Source organism: Aedes aegypti, chromosome 2 (assembly GCF_002204515.2).
Source record: "Aedes aegypti strain LVP_AGWG chromosome 2, AaegL5.0 Primary Assembly, whole genome shotgun sequence".
In the NCBI taxonomy this organism is placed as follows: Eukaryota; Metazoa; Arthropoda; class Insecta; order Diptera; family Culicidae; genus Aedes; species Aedes aegypti.
The window spans coordinates 402,852,355-402,870,048 of NC_035108.1; the positions used below are offsets into that span (position 1 = coordinate 402,852,355).

A 17,694-nucleotide genomic window follows, 5' to 3' on the forward strand; every position below is an offset into this window, starting at 1 on the left:
CTACCATCTTATGAAGCACGATGCATGCTCATTAATATTCAAACATTGAAGAAACGTCGCGAATTTGCAATGGTCTCGTTCGTAAACGATATAGTTTCGCATCGTACTGACTTGATGACACTTTTATCAAAATTAAATTTTTATGCTCCTTCAAGACAACTGCGAAGTCGTAGTATTTTTTATACAAACCATCACCGCACAAATTATGCCAAATTTGAGCCTTTAAATGAAATAATGTCTGTTTACAATAAATATTGCGAAACCATTGACTTTACTATGACGAAATCGGAACTAAAACAAAAATTTATGTCATATCAAAATTCGAACTAGATTAAGAAAATAACGTTTTCAAACTATATAATATTAAGTGTAAAATTGTAACAAAATGGTCTACTTCTGATTGACGACATGAAATAAATAAATAAATAAATAAATAAATAAACAAATTAGGAAGGGTTACCCCTACCTACTAAATTAAAAAATAAGAAATACTAAATTAAAAAAATAAGAAATAGACAAATTTAAAATGTTTGATATATTGAACGGCCCCATTAGTTACATAAGGGTTTATGTTAGGAGGAGGTGAATAAGGGTTTCTTACTTGCCAAACAATTTATTTGTAATTTTCATACCAAGAATCTTACCATGGAGCATATCTAGCACAAGTACAAAAACTATTTTCAAATTGTTTGAAATTTTGTGCATATATTATATTCAGTAAGGTATTTAAAACCTAGCTGGTGTTCCTAAAATACGGTTCTAAAACTTTTTCAGACGAGGGGTTGTTCATAACATACATCACATCTTAAATGCCCAAACGCAATGATAGCGGAACAGCAACGGAAGGCGGAACCGATTCGCCATCGTGAATCATACCATCTCGATAAAGCTGTCAACGAATGAAAGGAAACCAACACTGAGTCGACAAGCATGCTGGCAAATCGGTTCCGTTTTCCGTTGCCGTTCCGCTGTCATTGCGTTTGGGTCTTAAGAAAAGAGGAACTTCAGCGAAACGATTTTTGAAGTCTCTTATATGGAGTGGGTGTGGAGATTTTAAAGCCATAATTTTGCGTGACGTCATTTATGGACGCTTCCTTCCCAATATTATCATATGGGATCAGTTTCCATATAAAAAAGGTAAAACATGACGAAAAATATTATATTCTAAATATCCTGACAAAATCGGATCCAAAAGCTGACAAAATCGGGTCAGCGCTGTAATAAATCGAATGATCAGCTCTTCGAATATCTTGAAAGAAACAATTGAGCCAGAAGAGTTCTTACAAAAATAGACCAAAAGACAACTTATAGGACGAACATGTAAATCTCATCATTTCTGTTAAACCGATTAGTTTGAGCCAGATTAACTTCTTATTTTTATTCCAAAAAATTGTATTGTATTATACCAACTGTAAATTGATGTTTGCACCTTCTTGCAGTTCATAGCTACTTCAAAAGTGCTTCTATTGCGGAAACTTGGGCATCTGAAAAAGAAGTAAAAATTCAAAGTTTTTCCTATTTTCCCCCCAATTCTAATGAACACCAACCGACTGCATTCCTTGCGAAATTCCAGATTGAATTTTCTTGACGACGTCATCGACGGCTGCCTTCATCTTGCTGGGATCTGCCAAATCGCCAAGGTTCACATTCATCTTCGAAATATCAGGCATTCCACCATTTCCTCCTTCGGTTGCGTTTTGCGGGACTGGAAATGACACTACGATAGTGCAGATCATGAGAAGCATCGCAATCGAAGCGAAAGCAAAAATAGATTTCATCTTTACAACTGCGTTAGGTTTGATTCGGAACTGTATGCATAGTTTGCTACGAGCATTAGCTGTCTTTTATATCACTTTTATCACAGCAAAAACGTGATTCGTCTCGATGATATACAACAAACCCAAGAACAAAGTGTGCACAGCTTAGGCAGCAGATGCTGCATACATTACAAATCATTGCATCTTGATGGAATTGTAGTATACTGGCCTTTCGGATCACAAATCAAACTCATGTCTCTAGTTTCAGTAGATTCTTCCAGTTAGGAAGCTTTATTGGACGCTTGCTTCGTTTCGATATAAATTGAGCCATCTTTGTGTTCTTTTCAAAAGTTTGTTTTTATACATTTAAACCTACTTATATCCAAAATTTGTTAGTACTAGATTTGTTTTACAATAATAGTATAATTATTTATTAAAATACTCTCTTGTTGTAATTGTAACACTTTCTTGTTTATTAATGTTCACGTAAAAATGGCGTACTATTGTCATCGTTCTATGTACAAAAGATTTTGACTGCCATACGTATCGGATTTTACAAACCCCAAAACCAGGGAAAATTTTAAGGCACAAGCTCATTCTCTATCGTATTTATCTTGTTGGTCCTTACTAGACCAGAAGTCGTTTGATAAAAAAATATTAGCTAGAAAAATACTTTTTACTTTGCAATAATACCAGACGATAAAATAAAACATAAAATATCTAGTCTATCCAAAATGAAACGAAAATGTACTAAACAGTAAAAATACTTGGATTGGCGTGAAGGGTGAGAAGAAATAAATAACGATTCTATGTGTTCACTTTTGCCTTCAACTTCACCTTCACAGGAGTAGAGCCCTAAATGAGCCGCGTCTGTTTCAGATAGTGAATCAGTAGGGCGTGAATGAATTTGTATTGTGCTAGCGATGGTATGATGTTGTCCCGCTGTTGGCGTATCTGACCGATCAACCGTGGGATGTCCAGATCCTATTTGGAGGTGGGAAACATATTTCGATGGCTCGAATTAGGGCCACATTGCATTGCAGAAAAAATCATGCCCGAAACTTACCTGATTGTGATCAAGGGTGTACATTAGAAGGTCAGCTACCAGGGTTACGCCCGTCCGGCCACCACCTTCGTTGCAGTGAATCAAAACCGGTGGGTTGGTGTTGTGCGATGGCGGTACCTCGCCTACCGATGCCTGCCGAACGGAGTTCAGTTCCTCAAGGAAGCCTTTTGTGGGAAAAAAGATAGTTTAAGTATGAATTCCAAATGGATGTTTTCTAAGAAGTGATATTCATTAGTTATAGATTTATATACTTTTAATGGTTAAGAGCCAATTGTCGAAAAGCGATGTTCTCCGGTTGGACTGATTTTTTTAGCGTTTATTCTTCTATATGAATTTATTTCGCAAAATTTCAAATTTTATTTCAGAATGAAGTTGAGCAAGCCCTAATAATTTCATCTACTTATAGGTATTCCACTAAACAGCTCAAAGATTTATTATGAGAAAAACTTGCTTCTCATTAAAATTCTAATGACTTCCAAATCATTTTCTCTTTACAACCGAAATTGCTGGAAAAAGTAAATATGAGGTTTTGTAGGGCAACTTGTAGGGCTTTCATTTAAGGTGTAATCTACGAACCCCGTTTCTAAAATATACCAACCTATTCACGATAAGCATTAAGGCATCTCAACGTGCCAACTAGCTTATAATAATCTACAGTTTTGGGAAACACGGGCGCAAAGCAACAGCAACTCGTGGATACGAGTTGCAAATAAGAAACAACAGAAGAAATCGGAAACGGAGCCCAAGGAGAATGCTAAACCGAAAACAGCGAAACGTAGAAATTTAGGTGAGGCCCTCGTTATCAAAACGGAGGAAGCGAAATACGCGATGCGAAGCACGGAGAAGTTATCGCCTTTGGGCGCAAATGTGCGGAGCATAAGGCGGACTAGGATTGGTGAAATGACCCTAGTCTTCAAAAAGAAGGACGCCAAGCAAATGGGTGCAGTCTATAAGCAACCGGCACAAGAAGTACTTGGCGACGAGGTTGATGTAAGATCCCTTACTGCTAAAGCGACTCTCCAGTGTAGACATTTGGATGAGGTCACCGATGCACAGTGTCCGCATCCCATACAAATGCTGGCCAAAAGTACAATTATCACTCAAAACGTTCAAAAATGCTAATTATTTGTCAAAACATGATTTTTAGACGTAATTTGATAGAAATAGTCGCTGAAACAGAAAATCCAGTACATTTGACAGAATTAGTTTAAAATAGCTCATTTTTTTAATTCAATCAATGAAATCCGTATTCAGATCAAAATCGAATGAAACGTCATTATTTCGATGCCAATTTGAAGTTAAATATCTTACGCAAGCTCGAGGTGGTTTTTGAATCTATTCGGGAGCTTATAAAGGTAAAAAATGCGATATTCATAACAAGTTTGATGGTCTTATGGGCTGATTCGCAGTGTAACTAAAAAATATTGTTTCTTATCTTGGCGCAAAAAAGCGCAAGTGAAGCCATAGTACATCGAATACTATGGAACATTTGCCACTCATTGAGGGGTAAATGATCATTTTAGAGCGTTTCCCAGATAACTTGCACTACCTTTGAAAAAATGCCTTATTTTTGAAGGAGCTCCATGTTATACACTTCTTGGCATTCTCAAATGGTAAACATGTCAAATATGGTTTGAAATATCTTCAAAACAAAGCCTAAGGTATATTCTTTCGAATGAGACCGGTTGAGAAAGATTTGGTGATGATTTAGTACAGAAACTGCAATTTATGTGGAACAACTTTCACGAAATTTGAAAAACTCAAAAGGGTCAATTTCAGCTGACATCTCTCCAGGTCACATGCTGTGAAAAATCGAAATATACACCGATCGATCTGAAACTTTGGGGAGTTGTTATTCAATACTGAAGAAATGGAGGAAAAATATTCGAGAAGGAATTTGCAAACTTCTTTTTTTTTACTTTTGGCCAGCTTTGGGCCACTGTGTGATGCCGCGGAGGGTACGGCTGCCCTCAAAGAGCAGTGTGACATCGACGTAGCCAGTAAGGCCATTCTCCTTAGAAGGGACCACAGGACACTCAGGTGGCGGCGATCAGGCTGCCGGTTGCCGAGGCCAATAAAGCGAAGAACTTGGGCATACTCAAGGTAGGCTGGTCGGTTTGCCGGCTGAACATACAACAGCCTCCTGAAGTTTGATTCACGTTTCGGGAATTGCAATGGTCCCGGCAGAAAAAGCTGTGTAGAAAATGCGGCACCGAATTTTTGCTGTGCGATCATAGTGTGAATTTTCATAGTGAAACAGTCTTATGGATAGTAAGGATTCCCAGTCATGTCATTCTGGTTTGTTAAATATCGAAGATTTGAGATGAACCAGCCTAAGGCTGAAAATCTCTCAAATCTCGCATAATCTGAGATAACGCCCTTAAAGCCATTGGTAACCATGTGTGTAGCTCGTTGTTTCTGAGCAAATTGATAAATATGCATTCAAACCAACACCACTGGCAGGTAGATAATGACCCTTTCTTCGCCCTAGCGTTATTAAATAACGTGTAAATCCATTTAAATGCTCAGAATCAACGAACTACACACATGGTTACCAATGGCTTTTAGGGCAAGATCATAAATCATGCGAGAAATAAAGATAGTAGTAATAATAAAAATAACGAAGAGGCGCGTATTCCCTGGGTGGGAAGTACTACTCAGAGTTACCCTACTAATGGAAAAATTTCAATTTCACTTGTGAGCTTATTCTGTGCGGCGTGTAAGTCGAGGCGAGTCGCTCTCACTCCGGGTGAGGTGAGACCACTAATTGGGTTAATTCTACGAGTGGCGTGAGGTGGCAATTGTCGGTGTCGTATAGCGAGGTTACAATTCTCAACATGAATCAAGTGACTCTCCCCATTTGATTTGCACAGCGAGTCACTTCACTTGAGTCGACAATTGTCACCTCGCTATACGAGAACGACAATTCATCTCACGCCACTCGTAGAATAAACCCAAATGTTAATCGAATGGGAGCGAGTCGACATTTGTCACCTCATTCGATTCGTCTCACCTCACACGCCGCGCAGAATAAGCACATTAGGCTTGAGGCAACCATTTTTCGGCGTTCGAAGGACGTGTCTATGATACATTGGTTTTAAGTAGTATTTAAATCATATTCGATCTTCCATCATCATTTTTAATTTGAAATCTATATAAATAAAAATGGAGTGGTGTTTGTATGTCACGAAATGGCTTGAGAACGGGTTAACGGATTAACGCAAGTTTTTCAGTGTTGCACTCCGCAAGGGATGCGACGTGTTTGTGTGAAGAAAAAGTTCGGGAAAGTCTCCGGAATAATCGGGAAAATGAGAGAAGACTAAGGTGTCTTTTTTTTTTTGACGTTTTCTAACAGCCTACTTGATGGCAAGACGAAGTTTGCCGGGACCACTAGTATTAAATAATAATCAAATTTTATATTATACGTATTCTTAATCTAGCTACACAATATTGACATTATTAGGTAGCAGCGTTTAAGTAGAATCCAATAAAGCTAAATAGAATGTACCCCTCTGTGAATATAACATTTGATCGAACTTCATCCATACGCTTATAATTAGACTAGAAGGGGTAGTCGGGGCGGTTTGGTCAATGGGGTGGAATGAGCACCCCTTTAAATCTGCATAAATTCTTGAAATTCCTTCTGAAATAACATGAAACCCCAAAACTGATGAGGAAATAAAGCAATAGGCATGTTATAAATCAGTGTTCGAAACTTAAAGAAAAAGAAATAAATGATGTTCGGAAAAACTGCCCCATATTGCCCTGAATGGCTCTTTTAAATTTCATCATTTCAGAATGATAATGTTTGACTGTTAGAATGTTCTTAAAAAATATATCTTCTTGCACGGAGTGTTTATAAATACTACTAACTTTCAAGTGTAGTAACAAAATAATTGAATTTTTAAATTATATGAGACTATTTTGCAACCAAAAATAGGGTGCTCATATCACCCCATCAGTAAAAAATCGACTCGAAAAATTACAATTTTTGAAAAATCAATCATTCATTCGTGAACTTTATAAGACAAAGGAAATCATGCGGATCTAGAGTATTCATCTAAAAATTGTTGGAAATTATGCAAACATTCGAAAAATATTTCCAGCACTTTTATCGACTTTTCCTCAAGGTGGCCAAACTGCTCCACTTTCCCCTATTACTAAATCTTGAATTCTTATCGACTTGAAGTCATGGAAAAGTTTTGGGATCTACACAGCTTACAATGAATTCAATTTTCCCTTCTTCTTCTTCTTCAGGGTGTCTACTCATTTACAGAAATAGAATTCCCTGATATTTCCAGGTTTTTTGGCATCACTGCTATTTGTTGTTATGCAAGTCGTATTCGGCCTCGAAATTTATCTAAATTAGTATCGCAAGCTCCACAAGCTCTACTATCGTTGTGCTTTCATCTGCTCGAACAAGCAACCACAGCTGTGTTGGATTATCCACATAACGAATTCACATCTGCAATAGGCAGTAGGTCGCAGATAAGAGTGTTGAAGTGCAGAAAGCTTGCGGTTTTAGGCTGATCCAGAAACTCAAAAATCGAGGAGATTTCTCTCAGGATAAATTCGATTTAACATCGAGATGGCCGCTGCTTGTGACCTTTGCGCCAAGGCGATCAAGCGGGTCGATGACGTGATCACCTGCATGGGGTTCTGCGAACATGTCGTTCATTTACGTTGCGTAAATGTGGACAAAATCCTTGTTAAAACCATATCAGATCTGCCCAATCTGCATTGGATGTGTGACGAATGCACAAAACTGATGAAAATTGCGCGTTTCCGAACAACAGTTTCTTCCATCGGGAATACAATCCACGAGTTAACAAGGAGCCAGGTGGCAGCCAACGATGAATTAAAGAGTGTGCTGGCTAAACATAGCGAGCAAATTGCACAGCTTTCAAGCCAAATCCATTCCGCTACTCCATCCCTTCCGGTATCCGCTAATCGTCGGGCAATGAAAATGTGATATTTTATCAACATGTCCCAACATAGGAGAAAGTTTGTATTTCGATTTCCGGAAATGCAATTTCGAGCTTTTGGACAATGCTTTCTCTACCATTGACTGGGAACTTCTAAATGGACCAACAGTAGAAGAACTGCTTTCGGATTTCAATCGAAGAGTGTATGAAGTGATTCAAGAAATTGTACCACGCAAACGACTTCCATCCACTTCTGTGTACAGCAAACCATGGTGGTCTCCGGAGTTGAGAAATCTACGAAACATTCTACGTAAAGCTCGAAATCGTTACTTCAAGTCTAAATCTGAGAGTGATAAAATCCAACTTCGAGAGCTCGAGAATACGTACAAAAACCGACTCAGTGTTACATACGAAAATTATATCTCAGCAGTTCAGACGAACGTGAAACAGAACCCATCCCTTTTTTGGAACTATGTGAAACGTCAACGATCAAGCGATCGAATTCCCAGTAACGTTCGCTATGCTGGTTCTATGGCGGCTACCGATTCGGAGACTGCTGATCTTTTCGCAGCATTCTTCGAAAATGTGTTCTCTAGAGCTTCACCTGTGCCACGGGCCGACAGGTTTGAAGATGTTCCATCGTACAACATTTCAATTCCTGAGTGCCACTTTTCAAACGAGGATGTATTGCCTGTTCTCGAAAACCTGGACGACAATAAAGGACCAGGCGTTGATGGTTTTGCTCCTATCTTGTTTAAAAAATGTGCGCATGTGCTTGCGAAACCAATTGCTGCAATCTTCAATCGCTCTATCCAGGAACGTAAATTTTCGTCAGCATGGAAGACTGCGATAATCGTGCCGATTCACAAAGCAGGTAGTCAACACCTTGTAGAAAATTATCGCGGGATATCCGTACTATGCTGCCTCAGCAAGGTGTTTGAAAAACTCCTACATAAAGTGCTATATAATGCTGCATCATCGATAATGTGTGAATACCAACATGGATTTGTAAGAAACCGCTCAACTACATCCAACTTGATGTGCTATGTTACCGCAATTTCCCGAGCAATGGAGTCAAAACAGCAAGTGGACGCAATTTACATCGATTTCGCCAAAGCGTTCGATACGGTCCCACATCTAGTGGTCGTGGAAAAAATGGAGCATCTTGTTTTCTGCGATTTGCACTGAGAAGCCTTCCTTGGAGAGACCCGGAAAACTTGCCAAGCTACCCTGAACGATGCCAGCTAATTAACTTAGAGACTCTCTCGGAAAGAAGAGCAAAATCGCAACAAGTTTTCATTTTCGACATCATTACCGGTAACCTGGATTGTCCAATGCTTCTTTCTGAGGTACCTTTCTATGTTCCACCACGAAGTCTTCGCAATGCACCCTTCCTCGCTAATCCTGTCCACAGAACCAGTTATGGTCAAAACAATCCGTTTTCCGCTGGCGTAAGAGCATTCAATAATGTTAGTGTGTTGTTTGATTTTGATATGTCGAAAGCTGTTTTCAAAAATAGGTTAAGAAATGTGATATCGTAATTTTATATTTTACCATCTGTACGACCAAGTCGAAGATATGAATAATAAATAAAAAAAAAATAATTCCAGGTTCAAGAAACTCTTTAAAATCCATAAGTGTTTGGTGAATTTTTAATATTAGATGATTAAACATTTATTTTCAAAGATAGGAGTTTGGCTTTGAAACACTTAAAAAAAGTCTAACGAAAAGTATTTTCAAAAAAATATATGTTTGTTTTACGTGTGTAAACAACTCAAGAAAAAAATGGTTAGTTTGTAATAATTCCACGATAACCAAGAATTATTATCAAATGATCTGAAAGTGCCTGTCATTGTCAAAGTCAGATATTAACAACGATTGAACCTAAGAAAAAAAAAAAGACTTCCCTAAAATGGTATTCAGTTTTATGAACATCTAAAACGTACTCGTTCCATTACGATTGCTCCTTGTGCTGTAAATTTTATTCACATATTACACCGATAATATTTCCAGGAGTATGATTTGTGATGTTTAGTGAATTCTGTGAGTAATTCTGCCAAGAATTTCGTTTTAGATACCTTCATGAACTCGATCTGGAATTTTTCTAAGGATCAGGAATCCGTCCAATAATCGTTTTATGATTCAACGAATCTACAAGTTTTCCAAAAAGTTGATTTAGATCATCTTCAAGAATTCTAACCTCGTTCAGAAATTCCTCCAAGTTTTCTGATAAAGTATTTAAAGATCAAGGAATGTCTCCAAGAAAGGATCAAAGAAATTTGTCAGATTTATTGTAGAAAATTTTGAGAAATTCACAAGGAATGTCGGAATTTTGGATTCTTGATGAAGCGCTTTCTAAGATTCTCCTCATGAATTGCTAATATAACTGAAAAAAAAACATTTCAACCTCTGAATAAAGTCTTACAGTCTTGTTTTTGAAGAAATGGTGATGAAGTTGAGAAGAATTCATTGAGATTTGAAAATTTCATTTGAAAAATTTTTCAAGAAATGGAACCACAGGAATCATATTTTGATGAAATAATGGAGAAATGCCGAGAGAATTACTGGAGAAATTTTATAAGAAATCCCAAGTTAAATTTATCAAGAAATTCTTGGAAAAGTTTATAAGTTTATAACTCCGATTTCACCGAACAATGCCTGAAGGATTTTTGGAGCAATTCCTGAGTATAATCGTGAGTAAATTAAAAAAAGGGTCCTTATGAAAATGCTTAGAATAAATGAAAAAAAAATGGCGTAGAAATTATTATAGGGTTTCTTGGAAAAATGTCGAAAAAAAATATTTTTTTCAAAAACTCTGAAATAAATCTTAGTGGAAGAGCTCCTTTAGGATCTGTGAGAAATTTTCTAGAAGTTACAAAAAATCAGTGGGAAAATCATGTGATAAACGCTAGGGTTTTTTTTTCAGGATAATCTCTGTGAAAATTACTGCAAGTTTTTTTGTTAAGCTCTGAAATGAACCCTTGTGGAAGCGGTGGAAAGCTCTAGCAACTTTGGGCCAAATTCTTCAGAAATTCTTCTAAGCATCCATTGAAAAATTGTTGGTAGCATTCCTGGAAGTATTCCAGAAGAAATCACTGGAAAAAATACTAGAATTCCTGAAGCATTCCTCGGGATCTGAGAAAACTATCATTAAGAACTTGTGGAATAATCGTAAAATAGCCTTTGTAGGTTTCTCTTGAGTCTCTAGAATTTTGCATCAGGATTTACTGCAAGCAGATTAAATGTGAGTTTAGTGACCATTTTGATTAAAATAGAGACTTTAGAGACCTTAACCAAAAATAGAAACTTGCATTAAAATAGTGAGACTAAAATAGACAAGACTATAAAAAAAATCTGCTAACCTTCAAAATACAGTATTTTTGTCCTTTTTTCTCTTTACCTACAAAGTTTATTATTTTTGTATAAAAAAAGAAAAAAAAATTTGAAAAAAATTGGAATGTTTTCAACTAGGTTTCATATGCTCATGAATGAAACCCAACTAGAACTGTACTAGCCTTTATCAACTTAGCAATCTTAAATTTTGCTTCATTGCCTAAACATTAGGGTGCGGATTATTTTTCAAAAGTTCTCAAAACCAAAAATTCGTGAGCTCTACTAATTTTAAATTACATTAATAGAGAAACCTCAAAATTTGAGCCAAAAATATTAACATTCGAAGGTCGCCACCAAGCGTTTTGAAGGTGAATTTTCAGGTTATAAAAAATGACCTTCAGTAAAGCAGGCTTGATAGAAACTCCTCTGCGAGGCAAAGAGGAGGCGATTTTACCGTTTCTCTGAGGATAAAAAAATTACTCAAAATTTTCAACACAGATCCTCAAGCAATTCGAGTGAGAGTGCAAAAAAATGCGAGGATTTTTTCAGGCACTCTCTCTCTCTCGTTGCGATGCTCACCATAATTCTCATTTCAAAACAACTCTTGAGTCTGCCGCCCAAACAGACAGTCCTCGGGGAGTTGTGAGAGCACCCTTTTTTGATGGAATTTTACTCTGTTGTGTTTTGTGCTACATTTTCCTCGCTCATTTTTCGTTGCCTCTCTGCTTAGCATTTTTTCGCTGCAAAGGCAGCACGCTGCTCTGGAGTATTTCATCGAACTCTGGTGATGTTGAGGAGAATTATCAAGCCTGCAGTGAAGTAAATATAACGTTGTTATTTATCAACCGACTTTAAAACTTAGCATCAACACCTTCAAAATTAAATTTATGAAAACTTTGTAGAACACCAAATTTGTCTTAAATCAAAACAAGTTTTAGTTAAAAATAATTTATCCAAAATTTTTCCTCATTTTACTAAAAATTTCAATTTTGTTTGACCATAACTTCATGATTACTCAACCGATTCCAAATCTTTTTACATGCTTTTAAAGTTAATTCAATTGTTTTCAAACCTTTCATACATAACATTTCATTAAAAATGTCTTGACCCAGTTATGCAGCGAAAACATGATTTTTTAACAAAAAATGCCAGTTTTTTCATATTTTTGCCAGTAAAATATTATTTCTAAAGCTGAAACTAGTTTTCTCATTTGTTAAACCTTTAAAAATTAAGTCTATTTTTAAATAATTTTGAAACAAACATATGTCTGCATATGTTAAAAAATATATGCACTTTTCATCAGGCAAGATGCTTTATATATTTAAGTTTTATAGAAAAAAAAAACAATTTCCGGCGAAAAAATTTAAGTAATCTAAAGATATTTAATTTTTTCATTAAAAATCATGTTGTTGGGTAGTTTTTGTTGAAAAGCTAAGTCAAAACCATTTTTTAGAAAAATGTGTTGTATGAACAGTTTGAAAACAACTAAATTTGCTTTGAAAACATGTAAAAATATTCGGAATCGATTTATAATTTTGAGTAAAATGAGGAAAAATTTGGATAAAAATATTTTTAACTTAGACTATTTTAGATTTTAGACAAATTTGGTGTTCTACAAAGTTTTTATAAATTTAATTCGGAAACTTTTAGCACCATTAAAAGTTTCAAAATTGGTTGAAAAACACAAAGTTATGTTTACTTCACTGAAGGTCATTTTTTATAACTTGAAAATTCACCTTCCAAACGCTTGCGCCACCTTTAAATGTTAAAATTTTTGGCTCAGATTTTAAGGTTTCTCCTATAATGTGATTTGAGTTCAGTGAAGCACACGAATTTTTGGTTTTGAGAGCTTTTGAAGAATAAGCCGCGCCCTACTAAACATGTTTATGTTGAATAAATAAAAATCGTTAAAAGGTCAACTAGCGTTTTGATAGCGGCGCAGCCGAAAATTTTTTGATTGAAAATATTTTGTTTCACAAAAACGACATATTCTACTATGCACTATTGCTTTAAAATAATTTCCCTGAGTGTAGCCAAAATTCCCTGAGAATTCCAGGTTTTTTCCAGGTTGAATAAAATTCCCTAATATTTCCAGGTTTTCCAGGTTTTTCCAGGTAGTAGACACCATGTTCTTCTTCTTCTTTGTAAAACAGTTTAATAGAAATAGAATTACGTTTTGACTTTCAAGTCACTTTTAGTCACTTTTTCGAGAATCGGATGTCACTATTTAGTCACTTATTTTTCAAATATTTTCGGCACCCCTTTTTGCTACCAGCCCTGCCATTATGTGTCGACAGAACAGACAACGGACACTTAACGAGTGGATCCAAATGTCCTGGTACAGTCAGTCTCGGAAACAAAGACTAACGTGGTGTTATTATCGGACCCGTACCGCATACCAGCCAATAACGGGAACTGGGTGGCGGATAGGTCTCAACAGCTAGCAGCTATATGGACTACTGCACGATACCCAATCCAAGAAGTAGTCTTTATCTCAAATGACGAGTTTGCGATAGCAAAAATCAACGGCGTGTTCTATTGCAGCTGTTACGCGCCCCCAAGGTGGTCAATTGAGGAATTTCCCCACATGGTCGACAGGATGATATCCGAACTAGCTAATCGGCAGCCAGTAGTGATAGCTGGCGATTTTAATGCATGGGCAGTAGCGTGGGACAAAATTTAGATTCTCGCTCCAGTCCACTTTTTGGATTGCATTTAGGTCCCATAACAACTGTGCAACATTTCAGCTAGATCGGAGAAACTATATTTTAGCGCCAGCCGTTCAAAGTTTGTATGGGATTTACTATGGGAAAATTTACTTTTGTAAAGAAAAATCGCCAGAGGTCGCCCATTGACCTCTATAAAAATTCTGAACACAAACCTTGATAGGTATTTTTACGATGAAGAATATTGCCGAAGACCGTGAAGCAATCCGACAATTGTGAAAAAAGTGTCCCAGGCTAATCCCGACACTTGTGAAAAAAGCATGTCCCAGGCTAATGGGCAGTGGAGTGGGGTAGCCGCTACACCAACCAAAGAGGCCAGCTAGCGATCATCAATCGATTCGCTATAGTATAATACCAAGCGGGCGGAAGGCAGCGCGTTGTAACTCGACCCAAGCCCGAAATTGGAAAACAGCGCGCTTCGATGGCGAAGTATACACTGAAGCCCTGAGGCGCGAACGGAACACTCTGGACCTAAACGGTGAAAAGCTAGTTGTCGTGATATCACGAGCGTGTGATGCTTCCATGCCGAGAAAAGCCCTTCCTAAAGAGAACACGCCGCCGGTGTACTGGTGGTGCGAATCAATTGCAAATCTTCGAGTAATCTGCCTTCGGGCTAGACGACGAATGCAAAGCGCACGCACAGAAGCACAAAGAGTAGAACGCGGTGCAGCATTCAGAGATACAAAGTTGGCTCTCAAAAAGGAAATCGATAGTCGAAAACGGGCATGCTTTGATAGTCTATGCGAGAGTGCCAATTCGAGTCCGTAAGGTGACGCCTACAGAGTGGTAGTGGCTAAGTCCAAAAGTGCCATAGCGCCCCAAGAGAAGTCGCCCGAGTTGCTGCGATCGATAATCGATGTACTCTTCCCGCATCATCCCACAAGCCCATGACCCCCAGCGTCGTATGCGGCAGATGAAGGAGAAAAAGTGGCGAGAGTGACGAACGAAAAGCTGGCAGAAGTCGTGAAATCATTCGCGTCAAACAAGGCACCGGGACCCGATGGTGCATTGATCAAGGAATCTTCCCGGATATATGGAAGCGACAGAAATTGGTGCTGCTACCAAAGGCGGGGAAACCACCAGGTGACTCTTCGGCGTATAGACCTATCTTTCTACTAGATACGACGGGCAAGTTTTTGAAGAGGTTGATTCTCAACAGACTAGTACCGTATACGGAAGGTGCGGACGGCCTGTCCAACAACCAGTTTGAATTCAGGAAACGTAAATCTACTCTGGACGCTATCCATTCGGTCGTTCAGACAGCTAAGGTGGCAATAGAGCATAAAAGGAGCGGCATCCGTTACTGCGCGGTTGTCACTCTGGATGTGAAGAATGCGTTCAACAGCGCAAGCTGGGAAGCGATAGCACACGCATTTGTGTAAGCTTCTAGAAAGCTATTTTAATGGTAGGATCAGGTTCTTCAGGCTCAGATTGGGTACCACTTCTAGTACTGCATTTGGTCCCTCGGTAGTGCAAAAGGTACCTAAGTTTGACAGATCGCAGTACATTTTTCACGGTATTCTAGATTACCTTATGAGCCATAAAATTTTGGGCAACGGCAAGGGACATGGAAGTCTTTGATTTGTCTTTGGTAGGATTCTACTGTATGAAAAAAAGAAAGGCGTTCGAATTACCGCGGGAGTACCTCAAGGTTCAATCCTGGGCCCGCTGTTATGGAATGCGATGTTCGATAACGTACTGAGGCTGCCTCTTCCGACAACTGTTAAGATTGTTGGCTTCGCCGACGATATCACCCTAGTGGTCTATGGTGAATCGATAGAGGAAGTAGAGTTGAAAGCAGTCCACTATATATTCTAGGACTGGTCCGGCACGAGACTGAGGTGGTTTAGTCAACAACCGCAAGTCCGAGCAACAGGCTCTTATCTCGGTAGGTTGTTGTCGTTTGAGAGGGACTTTAACCCGAAGGTCATTCGTCTTTAAAATCTCGGTAGGTGATTGCACCATAGAGTCCAAGTGATACCTTAGGCATCTTGGGATAATGATCGATGACAAGCTCAGCTTCGCTAGCCACGTTGAATATGCCTGTAAAAGGGCATCTACGGCTATAGCGGCGCTTTCGAGGATGATGTCTAACAGCTCAGCTGTAATTGCCAGCAAACGCTAACTACTGGCAAGCGTGGCGCTATCCATACTAAGGTATGGCGGACCCATCTGGTCAAAAGCGCTTAGAACGAGCAGAAACCTAAGGCGGTTGGAAAGCACGTACAGGATAATGTGCTTAAGAGTAGCAAGTGCATACCGTACGGTATCTAAAGAGGCCGTGTGCATCATAGCCGGGATGACGCCCATCGGGCTCATCATCAAGGAAGATGTTCAATGCTTCAACCAAAGGGGTACCAGAGGAGTCCGCGACACGTGTAAAGAGATAACGCTCAAAAGCTGGCAGCAGGAATAGGATAACTCCACTAAGGGTAGATGCAGGGTAGATGGACCCATCGGCTTATACCAAATGTGTCAGATTGGTATGGTAGAAACCATGGGGAAAGGAACTTCCACCTGACGCAGTTTCTGTCAGGTCATGGTTGCTATAGACAGTATCTGCATAGATTCGGGCACTCAGAATCTCCTGCGTGCCCCAATTGTGCTGGTGTGGAGGAAACAGCGGAGCACGCCGTGTTCGATTGCCCCTGTTTCATTGTCGTGAGAGGTCGAATGCTCACTACATACGGATAGGTCACGTCCCCCGACAATATTATAGAGAGAATGTGTGCGGCTGCCGAGTGCTGTAATGCAGTAACTACGGCTGTCACTCGCATTATGTTAGAATTGCAGTGCCTATAGCGCGCCGACCAAGGGTTGGCTGCAAAGGATTAGCCCTGCCGAGGCAGGTCCCTTGTAACATTGTTTAAGTCGGCTAGGAGGAGCAGTTTGCTTAGGCTACTTCTGCTACATGTGTTGTGCTATATGCAATGGCCCCTCCCCGAAGAAATACCGTAAGGTGGTTCCGGAAAGATAAGGGTATGAGGCCAAGGGTCATGTCGATGCACTGTACACCACTTAAGAAATTCAAAAAGAATTGCTCAAGTACAGTGCATGGGCTGGTTTTAGCGGGTCATCAATGGTAAATTTAAGCAGTACTACGAAGAGCATATGCATGGTATTGAGCAATAGATTTTTGCCACTGAGGTATTAAATAGAAAGAATATGCTGTAGTCATTTCGACTCACCTAGGAAATGTCCCACGTTGCTGGGACAATTTTGATCGCCCCATTCGTTGTACGAGATGTGCCACACAGATCTATAGCGTCGACTTTGCGTATGATACACACGCAGCTTGGAGGTGGTACACCGATCCGATTCCTGCGAGAACTCCCGCCAAACTTGGTACTAAAATTGAACGAATGAAATCAGTAAATGTAGGTGATATTTTTTAAAAGATCGTTGAAATACCTGTCCGTATTCTAAACACCGTTCACTAGTCTGCGGAATATAGTTCAGTTCGCTCGATAGCTGCACCAGCAGGTACACATCAGCCTCCCAAACGCACTGCCAGAAGGTATTCGTCGTGGGCGCATCGTTAGGACTCTCAGCTACGATGTAGAACCTCTGCTTGTTTCCTACAGTACTCTACGGATGAAAAACACAATGTTTCATTATCAATAAGATCTTACTGAAGCTGTAAAATCAACTAACAGTGATATGCGAAGCATTCACGTATCCCATCCGGTTGTCCCTGGTCGGAGTTAACCGCACTCGGTTGTTGTCGTACGGCAGGAAGTTGGGATCGAAGTTTCTGGCCTTGTTCTCCTCCGCCAGGGCACAGTCATATTTGGCATTCTCCGCACGCTTCGGTATCCGCTCGAATTCGCAGTAGAGCTGAGGATCGGCGAGCTTCGTATCCAGCAGGGAGCACTGAAATATATAGG

General features: G+C 39.1%; 2 protein-coding genes across 12 annotated transcripts in view; both read right to left on the reverse strand.

Moving 5' to 3' along the window:
- Nucleotides 1-1,348: 1,348 nt before the first annotated feature.
- Nucleotides 1,349-1,830, reverse strand: LOC5580039. Its single transcript, XM_001660639.2, has 2 exons — nucleotides 1,548-1,830; nucleotides 1,349-1,484 (listed from the first exon to the last, which is right to left on the reverse strand). The coding sequence occupies exons 1-2, from the start codon at nucleotides 1,776-1,778 to the stop codon at nucleotides 1,464-1,466; spliced, it is 252 nt and encodes an 83-aa protein (XP_001660689.2). The 5' UTR covers nucleotides 1,779-1,830; the 3' UTR covers nucleotides 1,349-1,463.
- Nucleotides 1,831-2,014: 184 nt separating this feature from the next.
- The window catches only part of LOC5580035 (tyrosine-protein phosphatase non-receptor type 21), a 91,322-nt gene continuing 75,642 nt past the window's right edge, over nucleotides 2,015-17,694 (reverse strand). For all 11 annotated transcript variants that reach the window (XM_021847200.1, XM_021847199.1, XM_021847197.1 and 8 more), the window contains 5 exons: nucleotides 17,462-17,680; nucleotides 17,219-17,395; nucleotides 16,996-17,155; nucleotides 2,824-2,987; nucleotides 2,015-2,741 (listed from right to left, as the gene is read on the reverse strand). In XM_021847200.1, coding sequence (XP_021702892.1) covers nucleotides 2,613-2,741; nucleotides 2,824-2,987; nucleotides 16,996-17,155; nucleotides 17,219-17,395; nucleotides 17,462-17,680 — 849 coding nt within the window. In that variant the 3' untranslated portion in view covers nucleotides 2,015-2,612. The remainder of the gene's footprint in view (nucleotides 2,742-2,823; nucleotides 2,988-16,995; nucleotides 17,156-17,218; nucleotides 17,396-17,461; nucleotides 17,681-17,694) is intronic.